Here is a 25124-nt window from a genome sequence, read left to right as displayed (position 1 = left end):
ATCTGAAAAAAGTCCTACATTTCGAGTTTTCGCTCGATTTTAGAGCGTTTTCCCCTTCCCATTAAATTGTGATTTTTTTAAATAATAAATAAGGTCAAATAGTGGATTCAAGTTTGGTCGGACTATTTTAAATTACTTTTTTTTTTTAAAAAAAGTCTAGTACAAGTCAATTAAACAAACCCAATAGGCTTTACGTTATACATTACTGGTAATCTACAAAAGATGTTACCTTGGGGGTTGACCTGCCAATCCACTGATGGGTGTAGGTTTGAATGAAGATATATCAGTCTCATCCCTAGCACTACCTTCATAATGTGATTCATAATGGTGCTGCCCTTAGATCAAATATATATATGCACAAAAACAATTCACAGTAGGAGGAACATATAGCCAACAAAGAACACTTACCAGATATCCCGTTACAGGATGATGGCGATAACCAGATGGCAAAGGAGCTTCTGGGGGAGCCATAAGCCACTTCTGATGTCAGATCCCAGCAATTACTTCAACTCACATGTACTTGCTGTTAAAACAGTATAATTATTATAATTATTTAGAACACATTTTAGCTTTGGAAAGTGGAACCAATAATATAACAACTATTTAAAGGATATTTATCAAAATCTGAATTATTGTGATTTTTTTTAAAATAAAAAAGTCCGACCAAACTAGAATCCACGCTTTGACCTTATTTATTATTAAAAAAAAGCTCTATTTAAGCTCTGTTTAATCAGATCAGGAGAAAACTCTATAAAATTGAGCAAAAACCCAAATTGTATGAGTTTTTTCCCAAAATCTTTCGAATTTTTGCCCAAAATCATCAGATTTTTTGGCTAATTCCAGTGCAGACCACAGAAACTCCCAAATAGTATAGGGACCTCTTCCATTGACTTGTATACAACCTTGACAAGTCTGAGATGGTGGCTTTTTGGATTCTGAATTTTTGCAGCCTCGGGGTATAATAAATATCAAAATTTTTAGCATTTGGACTTTAATAAATAACTTCCTAAAACTTAAATTCGCTGGGGAGAGAGGCGTCAGTTTTTCCAGTGATCACTATCCTGGGTCCCCAGACCAGCATTCTGTTCTTCTCAGGGATCTCCTACACTAAGGGGCAGATTTATCAAGGGTCGAATTTCGAAGTAATGGGAGTTTTTTTGAACTTCTATACCTTTGAAATTCGAATAGAAAAAGACCAACAGAAATTTATTTGTTTTTTTCTGCGGGTGCATAGGCTGTATTCAAATCATTCAAATCTAAGTAAGATCGTATTCGATCGAATTCGATTCAAAGTATTTAAAAAAAAAGCATTGATTTTTGAAAGTCCACCAGTTGACTTCTAGGAGGTCCCCCATAGGCTAATACAGCAATTCGGCAGGTTTTAGATGGTGAATGGTTGAAATCGAAGTTTAAAAGAGACAGTACAAGATAAAGTTTGATATTCAAAATTGTTTCAAATTATATTCGATTTTGGATTATTTCCTAATCGAAGTACACATAAACAGCTCGAAATTAGAATTCTTTTACTTCAAATTTTTACTTCGACCCTTGATAAATCTACCCCTAGATGAAGGTGTGAACATGCACAGCACAGAAACTGACCAAACATTCTGCATCAGACTTGTGCTAACCCATGGCAGCATAGTGGATCCCTGGAAAAGGATAAAATACTGTAGTCACTGTACATTGTGCATAAGCCGGTGTGTTTCATTAACAAGAGTAGGGCCAGCACAGGTCCCAGGGAAGACATCAGAGTCATTGAGTAGTACCTAATAATTTGGCACCCACCCGGTGAATTTGAGCTTCATTGTCCTTTAAGAAGGTTTAATGGGTGAAGTGCAACCTACGAAAAGTTCATTCTAGGGAGTTAATTCTACCCTAAACCCTTACACGCCAACAAAAACACTTAACTGAAATTTTGTCTTCCTATTGACTGAGATGTATTTTGCCAAAATTTTGCGGTTTCTCTAATTTTCTTCCAAAATGAAACAGTATTGCTCATCACCAGTTAATTCCTTTGCAGCATATTAACTGCTGGGTTTCTCACCTCTTTGCAGCAAAACAATATGATGAACTACAGAGAGAGGAACAATATATTAACACTAAGCTACATTTCATAGTTTTTAGATAGTAAATGCACCTTACTTATTTATATGAATAACCCCAGCCTTGTAAAATAAGACAATGGGGTTAGCCTGTAAGAGAGAAGAAGACAGAATACACGCACTTGTCACAAGAGCTTGCTCTAATCCTACTGTAGGAAACTTGTGTTTTCAATAGCTGCTTGGAATATGTGATCCATGAAGAGACAGAACACCCCAGTAAATGTAATAAATGTGTGTTTTAATTGCAGGCTGGTCTGGTTTCCATGTCCATCAGATGAGGCAGCAGCCAGATAATGTGCTCATAGCATTTACACACCACCCACAGGGTTCATTACAGTATTGAACTGACCCACCAGGATACCAGGAAAACTCCCGGTGAGTCCAGGGGGCCCATTTACTTAGTCCAAGTGAAGGAATAGAGGAAAAATAGTTTGAATTTCGAATGGTTGAATATGGCTACTTCGACCATCGAATGGGCTACTTCGACCTTCGAATATGACCTTCGACTTCGAATCGAACGATTCGAACTAAAAATCGTTTGACTATTCGACCATTCGATAGTCGAAGTACTGTCTCTTTAAAAATGTCTTCGACCCCCTAGTTCGCCACCTAAAACCTACCAAGGCCAATGTTAGCCTATGGGGAAGGTCCCCATAGGCTTCCTAACAATTTCCTGATCGAAGGAATATCCTTCAATCGATCGTAGGAATATCGCTAAATCCTTGGACCATAGACTCCATTTTTTCCAAATAATCCAAATTTTAAAAAATTTGGAATTTCCTTTTTCTCTGTAATAACAAAACAGGCCAATCAGCAATTAGATTAGGCCGCACTCTGGGTAAAATAAGAGATTTTTATTGCAACCAGTGGATTATTTTACCCAGAGTGCCACCTGATCTAATTGCTGATTGGCCTGTTTTGTTATTACAGAGAAAAAGGAAATTCCAAATTTTTTAAAATTTGGATTATTTGGAAAAAATGGAGTGTATGGGAGACAGCCTTTCCGTAATTTGGATAACAAGCTTCCGGATAACGGAACCCATACCTGTATAGATGTTTGCTAGGCCATAGTTTGCCTTTAGGAATCTTGACATACAGTAAATTGTAAGTTAGTAAAAGCATTAGACATTTATCATTTTAATATTTGGGATCAAATTTGGCTATTATGTATTTTACTGAAAATGAGATCCATTGACTTGTTTTCTGGTACAGGCATAGACTCTATATACGTATCTGTGAAACCCCTTATGCAGAAAGCTCAAAAAATGACAATAATGTCCTATTAAAAATGTTCTTCATTTAAGACCTTTGAATTTCATTTGGCTTTTGCTTGGAATTTGGTCAAATACCTGTACTTTTTGAAAGATTGGGATTTGGATGAATCCAAAGTCTTGAACCAAATTAAATCCACACCTTTAAATGAATCCTATATTTTCCTCCATCAGAGGTGCAGGCTGATAGGACCTTATGAATTCATCATGGGAAGCTGATCCTAAGTCACAGGAGTGCCCCCAACATGGCAGCGTATGGCTCTTAGAGGCATTTTCTGACAAAAATAGTATTGTTTCCCCCAACTGAAGGTCTCACCACTGGTGGGGAAAAACATTTAAAGGAGAAGGAAAGGCTTGGTGCAATTGGTGTGTCAATTGTTAGGCACCCCCAAGGGATTGTATTGACTTATCTGAAACCCCGGTTTGGTGCTCCTATCAGCAGAAAACTGCACCGGCCCGGGGTTATACCAGTGAGCACCACAGAGCGATCCTCTTCCGTCTTCTTCTTTCTTCAAATTTCCCGGGGCAGACGCATGCGCAGTGCGGATTTGTATTTATGTGCCATATTTTGTACAATTCTCTACAACACAGAATTCATGCTGTACAAAAACAACTATTTGATTGTGTTGGGAGTCTGATTTAAGACTAGGAATATATCATTTTATGGATAAATGGACCATAAAATAAGTCCGGTTACTGACCCAATTCCAGCAGACCTGGAGACGTGACCCTGGGAAGTAACATAAGAATCCCTTTTCCATTGTAGAGTCAGAGGCAGGAATCTGTATCGCTCTCAGGGGTTGCAGAGAATTCAGCAGCTGCAATAATATCCAGTTCTTTTTTAAGGGTTTTGAAACTTTGCAACATTCCTGGGGGCTACAAATACGAGCGGCCGAGGAAAAGTAAATATACAACATACATTTTCTCTCCATATCTGAGCAGAGAAGACTAAATCCCTTCTGTGTTTGAGCTTAAATTAAAACGCTGAAACCCAATCCCTTGTAAACCTTGCAGACCGTCAACCATTTATTCGAATCTGAGCGAATTATTTTACAATTAACAGAAACAAATCATTTCACTGAGCAAATGTTTTGCGCTGTGCCTTTAAGGGAAAATGTTTTACAAGTTTAGGAACAAAGGGGAGGGGGTGCAGTGTAGCTGTTAGAAAACCCTAATTCCTTATGTCAGCATTATAAGATTTTGTTTTATTACTGGAACCTAGTTCAGCTGGCACACAGACGCCTCTAATTGTTTCTCCAAAAATCCAAGAAAAAAAAAAAAGGGTTGTTTCATACTGACTTAATCCGCAAGGTCTTAAAGTTACAATCATTGTTGGACGAAGTGGTCCCTCTCAAGGCATAAATAGAACGTTCCTCCTTTACTCTTCACCAGAACAGCTGAGCTGCCAGTAAATGCAGGTGCTCCCAGCCTCGCTCTCTGCTGCTACAAAGCAAATTGTAAGTATTAATGCGCAATGTCTCTAACTAAACCAATGTTAACGACTTACAGTCAGCAGTGTGTGCTGAGTACTTATCTACAGAAATATCCCAGAGGTTACTTATGCCTTGTATTAGTCTTTAGATTGTATTTGCTGAATGTAAACTGAATATTATTGTTGTATTTTAGCGAGTAACTAAGGACAAACCTTTCAAATGAGTGGAGTTTTTTTACTGTATGGGACATGATATTATTTATGAGGCACAGTTCTTTAATAATACAGTAAGAGGTCAGTTCTTATGTGTAGTTATCAGTGTGTTTTGGGTTCTTTAGGGCTCATAGTTTGCGTTTTTATCCAACAGTCGGATAAATGTAGTTCTTACCTGTGATTTCTCCTTCACTACCTGTATCTTCAGGACATCCAACAAGTCGCATGCGTTTTGTCGCATGGCGACGTGTCGGCTCGAGCCGCACCGTGGAGTTCCTCCCTTATACACACCCATTTTCCCCTGCGCTCACCTGCGTTGCGCTTTCTTCCGCTCAGCCGCAGGAGAGCGCAGGAGTAGACGCAGTCAATTATTTTGAAGGGGGCTGTACTCACACAGACGCATGTAAGTGGCAAACACAGGTGGGATGCAGCATGTTGCATTTCACCTGCATTCGGCGCATACATGCGTGTGTGTGAGTTCAACACCCTTCACAATAATTGACTGCGTCTACTCCTGCGCTCTCCTGCGGCTGAACGGAAGAAAGCGCAACGCAGGGGAGCGCAGGAGAAAACGGCCGCGTGCAAGAGCCCTAATAGTCGGAATCGAAATGAACTATTATAATATGTATCAAGGTGGTCATTTTGTTTCATGTGATTTATATGCAGAAAACGAAAACCATGTTTCTGGTCTACAAACATTGCACTGTTGTCCTGGCCATGCTCTCGACGTTGGAGTTTTCCAGCTGCCTTCCCTTGAGCGAAGATTCTATTTGTACTGCGGAGGAACTTGCTAAGTATAGCATCGTCTTCACAGGGAAGTGGAGCCAGGCTTTATTCCCTAAGCAATATCCCCTTTACAGGCCTCCTGCTCAGTGGTCATCCTTGCTAGGTAAGCGAATATTAAATTCAGAATTTAAAAAAAAAATGAACATTTCTTAATGGGCAACTGTTGCCAAAATATATTATCCCCAACCAAAGGTGTGGGCTAACAGAGGTTGGGGGTAACAGTTTTTTTTTTTAAACAAATTACCCTCGACCAACGCAAGGCCACCTACACTGGGAGGGAGCTCCTGGTTCGAGCAGCCATCTTGGGGCACACGCATGCGCATAACGAGTGAATGCTGCAGCATGCATATAATGTCAGAATCGCGTTTCGCGCACGCACTCGGACTGACGCAGACATGTGCTAGCTCTGGTGGGGGGCAACTTAAAAAAAATATATAGTTATCCCCTCCCTGGGTGTGGGCTCTATTAGCCTGCACTTTTGATTGGGGATCATATATTTTAATTATGAATCATAGACGGCAACATTCACGTTCTTTTCTTTAAAACGCCTTTATTGAGACATGGGCTCTGACTCAAACAATCGACAACGTTTCAGAACGCCATTGGTCTTTACGCCCGCAACTTTTCAGACCGCTTTGGTGGCTTGATAAAAGACCAATGGCGTTCTGAAACGTTGCCGATTGTTTGAGTCAGAGCCCATGTCTCAATAAAGGCGTTTTAAAGAAAAGAAACCCGTGAATGGTGCTGTCTATGATACATAATTCAGTGAACAAGTTGGATGTGGAAACTGTTGGACTTGCACCAGATTAAAGTGAATTGGAAGGGATAGGTGCTGACTTAATACCTTGTTGGATAATATATTTTGCCAACAGGTGCCCTTTAAAACCTAATGAATGTTCAAATGGTGGATATTATTACAGTCAAGCAGAAAAAGCTCGGAATGAATGTATGAGATCTTTTTATCTTTGCTTGCAGTGGTGGAACTACTGGAGGAGCAGGGGGTGCGAGCGGGCCAGGGCCTGCACCCCCTCAAGCCCCGGCAGCTCACGCGCCACTGACAAATGCGGCCAAATGCGGCCGTACAGAGGGGGCGGGGCCTGGCTGCGTGTCACGCACCAGGGCCCGTCTCCCTCTAGTGACGCTACTGTTTGCCAATAAAGTATAAATGCCATTTTGAAATCCAAGAGTGAGTTTGCTGTTTAAGTAGACAAGTAACCTAGTTATCTGTGTAACCACTATTCAGCCTTACTTTAAAACACATCTTCAGCTGTCGACAGCTGCCTCCAGTGAATTAGAGGTATTTCAGATTTAATGTACATGCCAGAGCTGAAAGACTAAAGCATTGGAGTGGGGAGTTTTGAACAGTAAAAAAGTTGTCTATCACTGCCGCCGCCAATATGTGAGTAAGGTCATGTAACACATTGTCATTTGCTGCCTTTTAGCATGTGCCGAGTAAGGGGTCAGTAGCATCAGAAGAAAATTTGCATTGTATAGATTAGAGCAGGCATGTCCAAAGTCAGGCCCGGGGCCAAATGTGGCCAGTTTTCAAATTTACACCGGCCCTTGGCCTCCATCATGAAATTAATAATAATAATGCAGCCCGCCAGCACAGTGCAATCAGGAATCGAGTAATCGTAGCAGTAATATTTGGGCACATTAGTGAAATGATCTGCCAGTTGGTCTATACTGCTGCCTGTGAGCTGAAGGTGTTGGCAATAGACACGTACTGGCATGTAGAGATGCGCTGTTTTCAAATACTTCTTTAGGGCTGAAGGTGCAATAGACGTACTGATGTGCCTGCACTGTAAACTAAGGACGTATGTGAGAGCGGCGCATCACTATGTAAATGTCTATTGCCAACACCTTCAGCACACAGGCAGCAGTATAGACCAACTGGCAGATATTACTGCTATGGCTACGCGATTCTTTGTTTAAATGAGTTTAATGATGTTAATGGTTCAATGAATGTCAGGCTAAATGGTCGGCCCCCACACATTTTCACCTCACCAAATCTGGCCCACGTTGCAAAAAGTTTGGCCACCCCTGGATTATAGGGTTAATTTATTGTGTCCCTGACACAAGTGTAATTGCACTAAAAAGAGCTAAATTGTGCAAATTAAGGCCTTTGCACAGATCACTTGCACCAGGGGCCATACTCCAAGTGTAGGGCTTAATGCTGCCCTGTACTTAAAGGGGAACTATTGCAAAAATGAAAATGTAAAATAAGCTTTGTCATACTGAAATAAGAAACTTTCTAAATCATTCTGCATCAGTTCTGAAATAATCAGGTTTAGCTTCACTATCCCTCTCTCAGCATCTGTTTCTCTTCATTCTCTCTTCATGCAGCAGTTGGGTGTCAGATAATTATTGACAGTTAGATCCAATATATCTTATAGGGGGGCTTCATTTCCTAGCAGATGTATTAAAGCTCACTCAGATAACTGATTCCAGTACAAACAAAATCTAACAAAATAACTGCCTTTTGCACAAATTCTGCATGTAGAGACATGGGGTCATATTTATCAAGGGTCGAATTTCGAATTGAAAAAACTTCGAAATTCGAATTCAAAAAGACCAATCGAAATTAAGCCGAAGTTTTTTTTGGGTCAAATATGTCAGTTTTTGATCGAATAGGTCCGTATTCGGCCGAATTCTAATTGTTCAAAAAGAAAGAATAGCGCATACGATTGAATTCGATTCAAGTTTTTCCCAAAAATAATTTTTCAAAGTCCACCAATTTTTAAAGAGACAGTACATGATAAATTCGAATTTTTTTAATTTCTTTCAAATTCAAATCGAATTTGGACTATTCCCTAGTGGAAGTACACAAAAAATAGCTCGAAATTTGAATTTTTTTCATTCGAAAATTCACCTCAACCTTTGATAAATCTGCCCCATGATGTCTGGTGATTTAACAGAGTGAGCTCTAATACATCTTCTAGGCAAAAGGAGCCTCCCTATAAGATATATTGGATCTAACTGTCAATGAATATCTGACACCCAACTGCTGCATGAAGAGAAACAGACCTGTCAAGACCATGTAGAAGTCAATGACCGATGTCCCGAGTATATCCTGATTTGTTCTGGGTTTCTGAAAAAGTTGTTGCATTCAGGCATCAAATCTGAAAAAGTTGCAATATTGTGGGGTCAAATCCTTAAAAATTGCGGATTTAGGGTTTTTTTACGATCTGAACGAGACTATTCCCATACAATAATTTTTCGGGAAAAATTTAACGAGGAAAGTCCGTGCAGATTTGGTAGAAGTGGCTTTCCAAAAATAGTGAGATAAATTTGTATTTTGATAAATAACCCCCTGAGTGTTTGAATGACATGCACATGTGCTACCCTCCAACTGGTCCCTTTGAAGGCAGTGCTGTTGAATGTAGGTATTGCTGTATTCAGAGCATCATGCACGAAAAACTTGAGCTTTGTGTTCTCATATTATGAATTATATCTGTTTCTCCAGCATCTGCACATGCTATTTTTCAAAGCAGGAACAGTCAAATTGTAAATGATAAAGACTTTCATCCAGTCTTTGACCACTGTTTTAGTCTAGGCACTCATTACATCCCAGAATAGCTGGCCACAAGTTTAAAGGGATCCTGTCATCGAAGAAAACATGTTTTTTTCAAAACGCATCATTTAATAGTGCTACTCCAGCAGAATTCTGCCCTGAAATCCATTTCTCAAAAGAGCAAACAGATTTTTTTATATTCAATTTTGAAATTTGACATGGGGCTAGACATATTGTCAATTTCCCAGCTGCCCCTGGTCATGTGACTTGTGCCTGCACTTTAGGAGAGAAATGCTTTCTGGCAGGCTGCTGTTTTTCCTTCTCAATGTAACTGAATGTGTCTCAGTGGGACATGGGTTTTTACTATTGAGTGTTGTTCTTAGATCTACCAGGCAGCTGTTATCTTGTGTTAGGGAGCTGCTATCTGGTTACCTTCTCATTGTTCTGTTGTTAGGCTGCTGGGGGGGGAAAGGGAGGGGGAGATATCACTCCAACTTGCAGTACAGCAGTAAAGAGTGACTGAAGTTTATCAGAGCACAAGTCACATGACTTGGGGCAGCTGGGAAATTGACAGTATGTCTAGCCCCATGTCAGATTTCAAAATTGAATATAAAAATATCTGTTTGAATGGATTTCAGTGCAGAATTCTGCTGGAGCAGCACTATTAACTGATTCATTTTGGAAAAAACATTTTTCCCCATGACAGTATCCCTTTAAGGGCATTAAAAAGCTACAGTACGACTAGGGCAGTGGCCAGTCAGCAAGTGTATACATAAGAAGATACAGTGACCATAATCAAGTTATAATTACAATGTAATATTTTAACCACTACTCTGTTTCCTCCGTTTTACCTTTGCAAGTACAAGTATGGGACCTGTTATACAAAATGCCTGGGACATGGGGCTTCCTGGATAATCGAACTTTCTGTACTTTGGATCTTCGTACCTTAAGGGGCAGATTTATCAAGGGTCAAAGTGAAAATTAAAATTTTTTAATTTTTTAGGTTTTTTTAGTGGAATTCGACTTGGGAATAGTTAAAATTCGATTCCAGTTTTTAAAAAAAAATTTGAATCTGATTTTTGAAATGTATTAGGCACTGGCCCTTTGACTATTTGCTACCTTAAACCTGCCACACTGTTTTAGCCTATGGGGGACGTCCTGGGATCAATTTGGAGTTGTTTGCAGCCTTCCTAAAAATCAAGTTTTTTTGGAGAAAAAAACTCAAATCGAATTAGATTCGAGTTTGCAGGTCGATCCCATTCACTGAGTTTGAAAAATTTGAATTCTTAGAAAAATTTCAGGTTCATAGGAGTTTATGGGAGTTTTACAAACTCGACCCTTTATAAATTTGTCCCTAAGTCTACTAGAAAATCATGTAAACATTAAATAAACCCAATAGGCTGGTTTTGCTTCCAATAAGGATTAATTATATCTTAGTTGGGATCAAGTACAACCTACTGTTTTATTATTACACAGAAAAAGGAAATCATTCTTACAAATTTAGAATATTTGGATAAAATGGCGTCAATGGGAGATGGCCTTTCTGTAATTTGGAGCTTTCAGGATAATGGGTTTCTGGAAATGGATCCCATACCTGTACAAGTGGTATCTGATAAATGGAAATATCCCTTGTGGACTGGTCCCTGTTCTTTGGTGAGATCACTAAGCAGGTAGACCTTTGATTGATGCAGCCACAAGTGGTGGGGAAATCACCTGGACAACGATAGGGTCACAAAGAGATTTGTGGAGACCTATTGGTAGATGTCTACATCCACAATCAGACGTAATCCTTGTCTTGGTGAATTTTTCTAAAGTTCTGATCTTTACAAGACCATGCCCCATTGACAGAAGGGATGCATATATGCATGGTCCGCTCATACAAAATATGAAGCTCTCCAGTTTTTAGTAAGTCAGTGGATCCACCAACATGTCTTTAAAGGAGAACTAAACCCTAAAAATTATATGGGATCCCTTATCTGGAAACCCATTTTCAAATTATGGAAAGGTTGTCTACCATAGACTCTACTTTATCCAAACAATCCACATTTAAAAAAATTATTTCCTTTTTCTGTGTAATAATAAAACAGTAGCTTGTACTTGATCCCAACTAAGATATAATTAATCCTTATTGGAAGCAAAACCAGCCTATTAGGTTTATTTAATGTTTATGTGATTTTCTAGTAGATTTAACATATGAAGATCCAAATTACAGAAAGATACGTTATCTGGAAAACCCAAGGTTCCATGCATTATGGATAACGGGTTCCATACATGTATATACATATATATAATATATATATTTAATATTTACATTCTTTTAGTACCATTAAGACATTATGGTGTTCTACATTATGGAAAGATCTCTTAGCCATTGTAGGTAAAGGCAAACTAAAGCATCTGTGTTTTTACATCCATATAAACTCACTCGAGTTCATTTAGCTTTAGAGGGATGATACAATATCACCTATGACTGACTGCATGAGGTCTTGCTGTGCTTTTCTTCAAGCTTATTAGTGGAAAGTTCTTGATAAGGTTCCAAAATCCAACTGCTCCTCAGCACCTGACCCTAAAAGAAAGAGAAGAGAGCAGAGTGGTGAATATAATGCCTCTCTATTGGTTATTTCACTATAGCAGAGTTGTCCTGTGAGTTCTCAAGACCTGGAATATAAATCATGTCAGTCAGCTATTCTGGGCTTGAATTCTTGGAGTGTAAGAGCTACAGTAGCAGCTTGTCCTGTACGTCATCATCATCATCATTTATTTATATGTGATTTCTTCACAGTTTGAATTTTCAGGACATGGCATGAGATAAAGGCTAAAAAACAAAATGTTTCTTATTTAAATCATTTTTCCAACTGAATCCTAGAAAACGTTTGGTGCGGCATTCTTGACTAATTTAATCATCTCAGTAAGAACCACTGTGTGCAATACACTTACTATAAATGGCTGGAAATGGTCTTTGGCAAATACTGACGGTGAATGACGGCCATTACTTGTGAAGCCAAACCAAACATGTCTGAGTTATACCTACTTGTCACTGCCCATGTCTGCCAATGCTTTTTCCCTTTCAATGACAGGTTATTCATGACATTATTTTTTCCTTGAAAGCTGCGGCATTTATATTTGCAAGAGCCATTTAAAGGAGAACTAAACCCTTACAAAGAATATGGTTAAAAATGCCATATTTTAAATAGTGAACTTATTGCACGAGGCTAAAGTTTGAGCTTGTCAATAGCAGCAATGATCCAGGACTTCAAACTTGTCACAGGGGGTCACCATCTTGGAAAGTGTCTGTGACACTCACATGCTCAGTGGGCTCTGATTGGCTGTTGAGAAGCTAAGCTTAGGGCTCGTCACTAATTATCCAGCAGAAAATGAGCTTCCCTGGCTGTAATATAAGCTGATGCTACAGATTTGCTGATTATTAAATTCTGATGCTAATTGCACTGGTTTCTGTGCTGCCATGTAGTAATTATGTGTATTAATTACTAATCAGCCTTATATTGTGACATTTCTATTCTATGTGTACTGTATATTGTGAGTGGGTCCCTAAGCTCAGTAAGTGACAGCAGCACAGAGCATGTGCAGTGAATCAGCAGAAAGGAAGATGGGGAGCTACTGGGGCATCTTTGGAGACACAGATCTTTACTGCTAAAGAGCTGTGGTTGTTTTGGGCTGGTACAGAAGCACAAAATATAATGTACAACATTTCTAGCTACTTCTTTAGTTCTCCTTTTAACATGCTTCTTTTTCAAGACGAATAAATCCAGTTGTTCATGTCTATACTTGTAACTTATATTATTATATTAATCTAGTTACTTTTCAATTATTTTTCCCACTTGGACCTAATCCTCTTCTAATGCATTAAAGGAGAAACAAACCCCTTATTTTAAAAAACCCTACCCCACATAGACCCCCCCCCCAATCTAGCTGCTATCCCAGGTAAATGCTCCTAACTTTTTACTTAGCCCTCAGTGCAGATTTAGGGTTTGCAGTTGGTCGATGTGGAGGAGGCAGGGTTGGTCTATGTGGGGTAGGGGGTAGGGTTTTTTTTTTTTTTAATAAGGGGTTTGTTTCTCCCTTAAAATTCAGTGTAAAAATAAAAACTGGTAAATAGATAGTCTGTGCAAAATAAAAATGTTTCTAATATACTGTAGTTAGTTAGCCAAAAATGTAATGTATAAAGGCTGGAGTGACTGGATGTGTAACATAATAGCCATCTATGTATACAGTTTTTTTTTAGACTGAAAAGTTCCTTTAAGACCTTTTACTAAGCTTTATTATGTCCATGTGCTAAAGCTTATTCTCTAGTATTTCTTACCATTATCCCCAAAGCTAATAGTACACAGGGCAGTATGACCAGTAGGGGACAATGGTGGGTTAAACTCCTGTATCTGCGCAATTTGTCAAGCATATGCAAACTAGGATTCGGATTTGGTTCGGTATTCGGCCGAATCTTTCACAAAGGATTCGGGGGTTCGGCCGAATCCAAAATAGTGGATTCGGTGCATCCCTAATATTTATATTATATATGTTTAGTTACTATGTGTATATTAAAAGAGGTAACCCAAATTTTTGTATCCACAATTAGTAGTACAATTAGTACAATTAGTAGTATAATTTCACCTTTTTTGTGTGTCACATGCTTGTAAAGGAGTTTTCCCCTCCAATGCCCCTGACCACTAAACAGCTGCCAAAACTATACTGGTCAGCGTCTGTGCTGTTTTCTCAGGGCAGCAGGAGCCAATGGGAAGTGACTATACATGCGACTTAGCGTTGAATCACTGTTAGGCGACATGTAAATGATATAATATTGGCTTGCACTGCACAATGCAGTTGCCACTTCCATTAAAGTGGAAATGTATCTGTGGAGGACTTGTAGCACCAGAAGGCAAGTTATTAAAAGTACATTTTAAGGGATTCTAACAGAATCTCTAACCTTACTAGGATGCCTTTTTTATTCCCTTAGATATACAGTTCTTTGATCATTATCATGGATATGCTAGGCAAGTTACCCTCATTTAAAAACCATTGCCTTCAGTGGGGGGAACTAGAGTGCACTGGGCCCCCCTGCAAACAAAAACTTTTTAGAAGGGCCCGACGATCCCCATCCTCCCACCCACTTCCTGTCCTGCCTCCGCCCACTCCCGCCGGCCCCCGTTCCTAAGAAAGGCTGGGAGGAGGTTTTTTTTATTATCTATAGAGGATTCAGAACCCACAGTCAGGGCCCCCCCTGCAACTGCGCAGTCCTCTTCCTCTATAGTTACACCACTGATTGCCTTAAAGGAACAGTAACACCAAAACATGAAAATGTCTTAAAGGACAACTGATGTGTTTGCATCAAAAATTCTACTATAGTTTATATAAACAAGCTGCTATAGTATACTATAGTAGTACTTATCTGTTATCTACTGTGTATCCTGTGCTTGAATGTCTGCCCCCATGGCTACACAGCAGTTTGTTTATATAAACTATAGTAGTACTTATCTGTTATCTACTGAGTATCCTGTGCTTGAATGGCTGCCCCCATGGCTACACAGCAGCTTGTTTATATAAACTATAGTAGTACTTATCTGTTATCTACTGTGTATCCTGTGCTTGAATGGCTGCCCCCATGGCTACACAGCAGCTTGTTTATATAAACTATAGTAGTACTTATCTGTTATCTACTGTGTATCCTGTGCTTGAATGGCTGCCCCTATGGCTACACAGCAGCTTGTTTATATGAACTATAGTAGTACTTATCTGTTATACAGGCTTGAATTCGCATACCAACATTTAGGAAACAGAAAGAGGGACAAAAAGATTTGTCACATGTAGCTCAGCTAAATTTTTTGGCCATGCCCATTTTTGTGGCCACACCCCTAATTACCATGTTGATTGTACATACCATAGTTTGGTGTTTGTTCGGGTGTCGGGAGGTAGGACCCTGTGCATACCTCCCAACATTCTGGAAATAGAAAGAGGGACAAAAAAAGATATGCTGCTCGAAAAAACTTTGACTGCGCCCATTTTTGTGGCCACACCCCCTGATTACCATATTCATGGCAGGTTATGAAAGTTTAAACACGTCTGTGGTTTTTATGCATTATTACAGTTTTGCTAATGAAGGTGAATTGCCCTTTAAGCTGCAAGTCACAGTTTTCCCAAGAAAAAGTATGCCTGTGGCCTAGGAATGCCCAAGGCCGAAATCCGGGCCTGTACATATTACAGGTATGTAACAGAATGTTACAGAATGCTCGGGACCTGGGGTTTTCCGGATAACAGATCTTTCCGTTTGGATCTTCATACCTTAAGTCTACTAGAAAATCATGTAAACATTAAATAAACCCAATAGGCTGGTTTTGCTTCCAATAAGGATTAATTATATCTTAGTTGGGATCAAGTACAAGTTACTGTTTTATTATTACAGAGAAAAAGGAAATAATTTTTAAAAATTTTGATTATTTATATAAAATGGAGTCTATGGGAGAAGGCCTTTACGTAATTTCTGAGCTTTCTGGATAACGGGTTTCCGGATAAGGGATCCTATACCTGTACAAGGTTAGGGTACAATTCATTGCCTGAATAAATCATGCAAGTCTTCATTTATTTTTAGGTTAAAAAGAAACAGAAGGGCGTGTGGCCATATTTATTCCAATATTCATATTTGTGCTGATACGTTTATCCAACAGGAGTCACTCACAGCTCCGACTACCACATGTGGAAAAAACTGGAGCCCGTCAGCAATGGAGTGAGGGACTTTGTAGAAAAAGGTGAAGCGTGGCCACTAATGAAAGAAATAGAAGCAGCTGGGGAAAAAATTCAAAGTGTGCACGGAATCTTTTCTACAGGTTCAATGTCTAGTGGCACAGGGCAGGCCTCTACTGAGTTTGAGGCACATTCAAGGCACCCCTTTGTAAGTACCCTAAAATATTCCTACCGCTGTATCTTTGTGTTATATATAAAATGATATCATTTCATTACTCCTAGAAGATGGATCATTGAAACAAAAATAAATACTGTTTGGGGCAGATTTATTAAGGGTCAAATTGAAAATTCTAATTCAAACTTTTGACTTTTTTTTATGGTCAAAACTGTCAAATTTGACTAAAGGAATTATCCAAACTCGATTCATGTTTTTTTTTTAAATAATTGAATTAGATTTTCAAGATTTATCATACTCTGACCTCTTTAAGAATTTTAATTTGACTATTCGCCCCCTAAAACCTGCCAAATTACTGTATAAGTCAATGGACAAGGGGTCTGCATTACACTGCGAGCATAAGGCTACTTCTCATTATAAGATCTGTGAAATCCGGCATGTTTGTGTTAAAAAAATATAATTATATTTGAAAGTTGAGTTAGTATTTGTTTATGCACCTCTTCTACATAAGCCCCACAAGGTGCTACTGCAATCAGTAAATCTAAATAAAGTGGTCCATTATAAATCCAACATTACAGTCACCACTACGTGACCTTCTTCAGGGTCAAGAGAACAAGAGATTTTATAATGAAAGCAAACACCTTCCATGTCTTCCCCGTTCATCTCTGAGTATGAAGTACATTTAAACCCTTCACCTCTCAAAATAGGGTGGGTACATATAGGTCATATATATGCAGGCCTGGACTGAGAATTAAAATAGGCCCTGACATTTCAGATACACAGAGGCCCAATCAACCCACACAGAGGCCAAAACAGGCCCCACCAGCCCACTAAATATTGACTTTCTATGGGACCTTATAGCAGCCCCTCTGGCATTTGCCAGAACATTAGAGATGTTGGTGCAAATGTTTGAAGAGGCCACTTATTATTACACATGTCCAAGGAAGCAAAATAAAGACAAAAGAGATCATCTAATGCCCTAGACATGAGCCCACCCTAAAACTAATGTGACATGCCCCTCAAATGTAACAGTTACAACTTTTAAACACAATACCACTTTAAAATATGAAAAAAGTGGTTTGTCTTTTTTTATTGGAACAGAGTAAAGCTGAGCACACTCCTTCTTTTGTTCAGATAGCCTGGTGCACAGTGTAAGAGGGTACGGCAACCCCCAAATACGACAATTGTGCAGAGATACACTGGCACACAAGGCAATTAAAGTGCAGGGTTACCCCTTGCGGTTTATTTTGTGCGAACGTTCGCACAAAATAAACCGCAAGGGGTAACCCTGCACTTTAATTGCCTTGTGTGCCAGTGTATCTATGCACAATTGTCTTTTTTTATGACTTATCAGCACACAGGATATGATGTCACTGACATAAGATTGAGGGGGGTGTGGCTTCATCTTATCAGTTTGCCAGGTCTAAGGTGGTGAAACAGACTCTGGCGAAAGGGGTAACGTAGTGGAAAATTCACACTTTAGTGAGTTTGTGGAGTAACAATCGTTCGCCTGAGTGAAAATTTTGTCTGGTGAAAAGGCATGAAACTTAATTAGCACTGTATTATTTCGCTAGCAAATTGTCCTCTACGCCTGTTAGTAAATTGGTGATGTCCTTGCGGATGGTCCTTCTGACAAATTTTCGCTCTTGACAGCCACTTCGCCCTTCTGAATGCAAAGGGTGGATCTAATAATACTAACTACTTAAAGGGATACTGTCATGGGAAAAATGTTTTTTTCAAAATGAATCAGTTAATAGTGTTGTTCCAGCAGAATTCTGCACTAAAATCCATTTCTCAAAAGAGCAAACAGATTTTGTCAATTTCCCAGCTGTCCCTGGTCATGTGACGTGTGCCTGCACTTCAGCAGAGAAATGCTTTCTGGCAGGCTGCTGTTTTTCCTTCTCTATGTAACTGAATGTGTCTCAGTGGGACATGGGTTTTTACTATTGAGTGTTGTTCTTAGATCTACCAGGCAGCTGTTATCTTGTGTTAGAGAGCTGCTATCTGGTTACCTTCCCATTGTTCTGGTGTTAGGCTGCTGGGGGGAAAGGGAGGGGGTGATATCACTCCAACTTGCAGTACAGCAGTAAAGAGTGATTGAAGTTTTTCAGAGCACAAGTCACATGACTTGGGGCAGCTGGGAAATTGACAATATGTCTAGCCCCATGTCAGATTTCAAAATTGAATATAAAAAAATCTGTTTGCTCTTTTGAGAAATGGATTTCAGTGCAGAATTCTGCTGGAGCAGCACTATTAACTGATTCATTTTGAAATTCATTTTAAAAATATTAATATTAATATGTTACATGTTTCTATCTATCTATCTATCTATATATATATATATATATATATATATATATATATATATATATATATATATATATACACTTTCCACTGAAAGAAAGAGTAGTCTGTGGTCAGAAGGCTTTACTCAAATGCATTCCCGTCTCTGATATAATTGCATAGATTGAATATATGTCTTCTATTTTAACAGCATCTCTTTTCTTTTACATGGTTACTGGTTACTTTTAGGTCTCCTTCATGGTGAGAATTGTGCCAAGCCCTGATTGGTTTGTTGGCGTTGACACTTTAAACCTTTGTGAAGGGAAGCACTGGAAACAAACCGCTACGCTGGAACTTCATCCATATGATGCCGGAACAGATAGTGGATTTACATTTTCATCACCAAATTTTGCTACTATACCACAGGGCACTGTCACTGAGGTAGGTTTCCTAGTATTCATATCAAGTTTGAGATATTATGAGAAGAGAAGGGCCATAGAAATCAAACATCACACATTTAAGGGGTTATTTATCAAAGTACGAATTTATCTCAATATTTTCTGCTATAAACTCCGATCAAATCCGCTCTGGTTTTTAACGCTTATTTATTATTGAAATTTCCTTTGAAATTTGCTTTGTTCGAAAAAAAATCAGATTTTTACGAATTTTTCTGACTATTTCATCTGATTTTTTTCTTAATTTTCACTCAAAAACTTCGGGGTACTACACATCAAAAAATCATTGGGACTTCTTCCATTGATTTATATGCAGCCTCGACAGGTCTGAGACGCTGGATTTTCAGATTCAGACTTTTCCATCCTTGGGGTTTAATAAATTCCGAAAAACGTGTTATTTTTTTTTTTAAAGTCAGATTTTATATATAAAAAAAAAATCTCAAATTTTTCGTTATTTTTGCATTTTGAGTTTTATAACTAACCCTCTTATAGTTGTACAGGTATGGGACCAGTTATCCGAAAACCTGTTATAAAGAATGCTCCGAATTACGGAAAGGTTTTCTCCCATAGACTCCATTTTATCCAAATAATCCAAATTTTTAAAAATGATTTCCTTTTTCTCTGTAATTATAAACCAGTAGCTTGTACTTGATCCAAACCAAGATATAATTAATCCTTATTGGAAGCAAAACCAGCCTATTGGGTTTATTTAATGTTTATATGATTTTCTAGTAGAAGGTATGAAGATCCAAGTTACTGAAAGATCCATTATCCAAAAAACCTCAGGTCCCGAGCATTCTGGATAACAGGTCCCATACCTGTACTTATATTAAGCACTTAATTTGGGGTTTAATTGAAATAGAGATTTTTAGATTTTCCTCCTGTCCAACTGCTCTGATCAAGTGGGAATTTTCCAGATGGATAGTTTTCGGGTTTGAGAATAATGCACATGACATTTCTATTTAAAGGCATCTAATATTGAAGGACTCTTCATTTCAACAGGTTACAGCTTCATCACCAAGTCATCCCGCAAACTCATTTTATTATCCCAGACTAAAGAACCTGCCGTCCATCGCCAAAGTTGTGTTCACTAAAGTGAAAGGAAGGCTGTCATCATTTCTCGATATCGTTTCCAATGTCACTACAACAGGAAATGAAATCGATGAACATATCTCAGGTAAACTGCACAGCATTTATCCAACAGGTGATGTCATCAACAGTAAAAACGAATGTTTAACAATAAAGGAAAATTCCCATGTGCCCTCAGTCACGTGACTTGTGCTCTTCAGTCATTCTTTACTGATACTGCCTATACTGGCTCCCAATAATGTATAACACATAAATACACTATGAAAAAACCGTGCCATGTACCATTAGCCTCAATTAGCTTGTATAGTATAGATATACAGTATACAAACAGTATTCACTTGTAAACAATGGCACACTGACTTCTATGAACACTAACTCCAGGGCATAAATACATTAAACAATGAGTGGGAGAAGTAGTGGCACCCAAAATACAGAAATACAATGAAAAATAGTGGGAACTTTAGCCCATATGCAATAAATACACTGAGAGGCAGTGGGAACTCTAGGCATAAATACATTACATACAACGAGAGGCAATTATTTCACATCCCAGACTCCTTTACCCTTCCCAAAAACTGGTCTGTGAAAGGCTGGAAAAGATTTGAGCATTGCAGAGATCAAAATGTAGTCAGAAATCTTTTGCACTACTAAAAGTGCTCTCACCTAGTAGTAGACATGAGAATAGCACCCAAGCAGGAAAAAAACCCTGCTTTGCTATTGCACGACTATGGTCGTATTGAAGTGCAATGGGATGGGGAGAAAACAATAAATTTTGTATTGTGAAGCACTGGCTTCTTCTCAAAGCTCAGAATCAGACACAATTCAAAATGCTGCCTCCACACCAATATTACAGTTAAAATCAAATACAGTTGTTGGTTCAAGAATGAAATTTTAAATGGTAGAGTAAATTATTTGCAATATACCCTGTACAGTAAACAGTGTCATTTAGACATAAAAAGTGAGCCATAAAAATCACGACAAAATCCCTTTAAACAGTTACAGAATAAAATCTTTTCAAATATTGACAAGATGCAGATGAGTTTCTTGATGATTTTGATTCACTTACTTTTGATGGAATATCAAGTTTCTTCAGCAATTTGACTTGTTATTTTGAGCTTTACCATGAATTATCTGCTACTGTATTTTGCTCACATGAGTCTGTTTTAATATATTTGCATAGATGTTAGAGCTTTACTCATGGAACTCTTACCCACCATTAATCTGTTAGCATTCACTAGTTTATTACATCTATTAGCTACAGTTTAGATAAGTTAGCTATATTAATGAATTAAATTAAAATGTTCCAATGATAACAATAAACATAGGAAGGTTCATTACATGAATTCCCTGGAAAAGGTGTCAAGGATTGAGTAGGGGGCGCTGTGGAGGCAGAGGATGTAGTTTGAGTCCTTAAAGCAGGGGCTGTAAAGCTGGATACGGAGAGGAAAGACAGGCTCAGGATGAAGAGGGCGATGTGTCAGAACAGGGCAGAGCAGGCATAGAACAGGAGCAGAAAGGACAGAACGGAGCAGGCATAGAACAGGATCAGACTGACAGGACAAGGACGGAGTGGGTGTAGAACAAGAGCAGACAGGACAAGGACAGATCGGGTGTAGAACAGGAGCAGACTGGACAGGACAAGGACAGAGTGGGCGTAGAACAAGTGCAGACTGGACAGGACAAGGACAGAGCGGATGTAGAACAGGAGCAGACTGGACAGGACAAGGACAGAGTGGGCGTAGAACAAGTGCAGACTGGACAGGACAAGGACAGAGCGGATGTAGAACAGGAGCAGACTGGACAGGACAAGGACATAGTGGGTGTAGAACAAGAGCAGACTGGACAGGACGGAGCGGGCATAGAACAGGAGCAGACTGGACAGAAAGGAGCGGGCGTAGAGCAGGAACAGGACTGGATCAGGAACATGACTGGAGACAGAGCAAAACACAGACTAGGAGGGGAAGGCAAGGCAGAACAAGACATGGATAAAGGCAAAAGGCAAGAGCAGGAACCCTGCTAGGAGGAATACCACAGTGCTTAATGCTCTGGCACTGATTGTGGGGGGCTGGCCTTATATAGTGCAATGTCAGCCCTTATTGGCTGATCCCAACCAAGGGTAGTTAGGGCGAGCAGTCAGTAACCAGGAGGTCTCAGGATCAAACCCCAGCAGAGCCTGACACAAGGGGTGCAACATATGGCATTTGGTTAGTGTATAACACAGATGCACTTCTATCCTTACACTTCTGTGCCACTACAGAAATTATGAATCTTATCCATTCAGCCTAATGGCAAAAAAAAAGTGTAATTAGCTGTCAGCAATTAGGCAACCTGGGTTTAAAGATGGTTATACACAGCCAGGTACGAGTTCACCAAATGAGAGGATTTGTGACAATTTGGCCACCCGCATGGGCCATATCTGGCTATAGGATTAGCTGAAATCTATACTGTAAAATTGCTTAGAATTAAGTTTTCTTGCATTAGGCAACATTATATTTTTGAGTTTAAACCCCTTTTTCTTCAGAATCACAGTAGAGTTAACCTTAGTTAATGTGCTTACCAACGTGCAATTTATTCTTGGTTCTCAGAATAAACCTGCAAAAGAAGAAATAAAATAAAACATTATTTCAGTAAATAGATCAACCAACCAACAATCTCATTTAGATACTCTAATCTCCGCAATGAATTGATGTGGCTTTATAGTAACTAATTTTTATACTGTTTGTTTTTCAGAAACACCACTGGACTGCGAGGTCTCTGTATGGTCATCCTGGGGTCTCTGTAGAGGCAGCTGTGGGAACGCTGGAGTGAAAAGTAGAACAAGATACATTCGTCTGAAACCTGCTAACAATGGAACTGCATGCCCGACCCTCAATGAAGATAAAGAATGTGAACCAGAAAACTGTGTATAGAACAAACAAATGACTGGGCTAGATAACTTATTTTTAGGAATGCACCGAAACAGGGGCGTAACTATAGAGGAAGCAGACCCTGCGGTTGCAGGGGGGCCTAGGAGTGTAGGGGGCCCAGTGAGACCCTAATTAATTAGCAATATTAATATATCTTGGTAAAATAGGCCAACTTATAAATATTTTGGGGCCCGCAATTGAATTTGCTATGGGGCCTAGTAACAACTAGTTACACCACTGCACCGAAATCCAGGATTTTGTTTGGGATTCGGGCAGGATTTGGATTCGGCCGAATACTTCTGCCCGACCGTACTGAATCCTAATTTGCATATGCAAAATAGGGACAGTAAGGGAAATCGAGTGATTTGTTGTCACAAAACAAGGAAGTAAAAAATATTTTTTCCCTTCCCACCCCTAATTTGCATATGCAAATTAGGATTTGGATCGGTGTTCGGCTGAATCTTTCACGAAGGATTCAGAGGTTCTGCCAAATCCAAAATAGTGTTAGAAGTATGGTACGATTACTTTTGTAAATAACCGTTTAGGACAATATATGAGATATTTTATCTAAACTGACAGTTTGGATAAATATTCACTTAGAAAATGAATTTATCCTCAGGCCGGTGCAATGTGGTCAGTTTTGATTCCAAATTCCAAGTTTTATTTTGTATTCCTTTGTGGGACAAGTAACATTTTTTTTTACACTTTACACCTATGTTGAACGTTTTAGTGCAAAATAAGTCATTTTATTACAATGCTGTATTTGTATAAACATATTCATGCTCACAATATTGGCCAAATGTTCAAAATAAAGATTTTAAGGTTTTCCAAAATGAAGCTCCGAGTATATGGTCATTCAAAGAACATATGCACAACATATTCACAATAGATATCAAATGAAAATGTGCTTGTCATAGCCATCTATAAACCTTCACAAATCACTCTGTTAATAGAATTTATGTATCCATGTCTGGTAGTACTGTTATTGCTTACAGGTACAGGTTTGGGATACATTATCCGGAAACTGTTATCCAAAAAGCTCCGAATTGCGGGAAGGCCACCTCCCATAGAGTCCATCTTATCCAAATAATAAAAATTTTTAAAATCCCAACTGAGATATAATTAATCCTTATTGGAGGCAAAACCAGCCTATTTTAATGGTTTATTTAATGTCTACATGATTTTCTAGTAGACTTAAAGGGGAAGTAAAGTTTAAAATAGAATAAGGCTAAAAATGCTGTATTTTGTATACTAAACATAAACATGAACTTACTGCACCACAAGCCTAATCAAACAAATAATTTATGCTTTCAAAGTTGGCCACAGGGGGTCACGATCTTGTAACTTTGTTAAACGTCTTTGCAAGACCAAGACTGTGCACATGCTCAGTGTGGTCTGGGCTGCTGCTTAGGGATCATCATAAATTATCAAAACAGCACAAGTCAAATAATATCTGCCAGAAGCCGATACAGCAAGACTGATTAATAATCAGAATATACAGACTGTACTGGGTCCTGTGTTGTCATGTAATCTAATGTGGATTTTATAGTTTTTGTATTGTTTAATACAAACTTTCTCCAACTCTGCAGAACCAGTGGCTGCAGCAAAATAATCCTCCAAATAGAATCCCAGTTTATCTGTTTAAATCTGGCTCTATGATCTTTGTCCCTGCAGCTGGAGTTGGAAACAGTAAAGGGGATGTAAAGGCAAAAATAAAATCCAATACAAATCTCTACACAGTCGCCGACTGCTCTACAGGGAAACAAACAAAGCTGCTTGAGTTCTGCATGGCTGGGAAGTAAGGTGGGGGCTCCCCCTGCTGTTCATAAGTATGATTGTTTCCCTGCAGAGCAGTTAGGGACCGTCTGACAATTCCTATCCACAGCAGTAAATGAAGGGAGAATTTCACTGCATACAGTCAGGATTCTTATAAAAACTGTAGCCATTTTTTAATTAAAGAAAATTGGAGATAGGTTTCTTTTTCATTAAAGAAAGTAAAAATGGGATCTTATTTTTTTGCCTTTAAATGCCCTTTAAGGTATGAAGATTCAAATCATATCAAATCACAGTTATTCAGAAAACCCCAGGTCCAGGGCATTCTGGATAAAAGGTCCCCAACCTGTATCTTCTGTCTCCACAACTGTGATATAGGAGGTACAGTTGGGGCGTTTGCAGCTACACTTTCCCAATATTAGTTTGTGTGGT

General features: G+C 38.9%; 1 protein-coding gene across 1 annotated transcript; it reads left to right on the top strand.

Moving 5' to 3' along the window:
- Positions 1-4778: 4778 nt before the first annotated feature.
- spon2.S (spondin 2, extracellular matrix protein S homeolog) lies at positions 4779-23756 on the top strand. The gene is given in 6 exon segments (NM_001093601.1): positions 4779-4833; positions 5688-5910; positions 15996-16219; positions 18719-18910; positions 19927-20101; positions 22744-23756. Coding segments are annotated over 5 exon segments (942 nt in total). The 5' UTR covers positions 4779-4833; positions 5688-5738; the 3' UTR covers positions 22923-23756.
- The last annotated feature ends 1368 nt before the right edge of the window (positions 23757-25124 follow it).

This window comes from Xenopus laevis, chromosome 1S (assembly GCF_017654675.1).
Source record: "Xenopus laevis strain J_2021 chromosome 1S, Xenopus_laevis_v10.1, whole genome shotgun sequence".
Classification (NCBI taxonomy): Eukaryota; Metazoa; Chordata; class Amphibia; order Anura; family Pipidae; genus Xenopus; species Xenopus laevis.
Note: the sequence above shows the minus strand (reverse complement) of the source record. Positions and strands in the feature narration are given on the sequence as shown.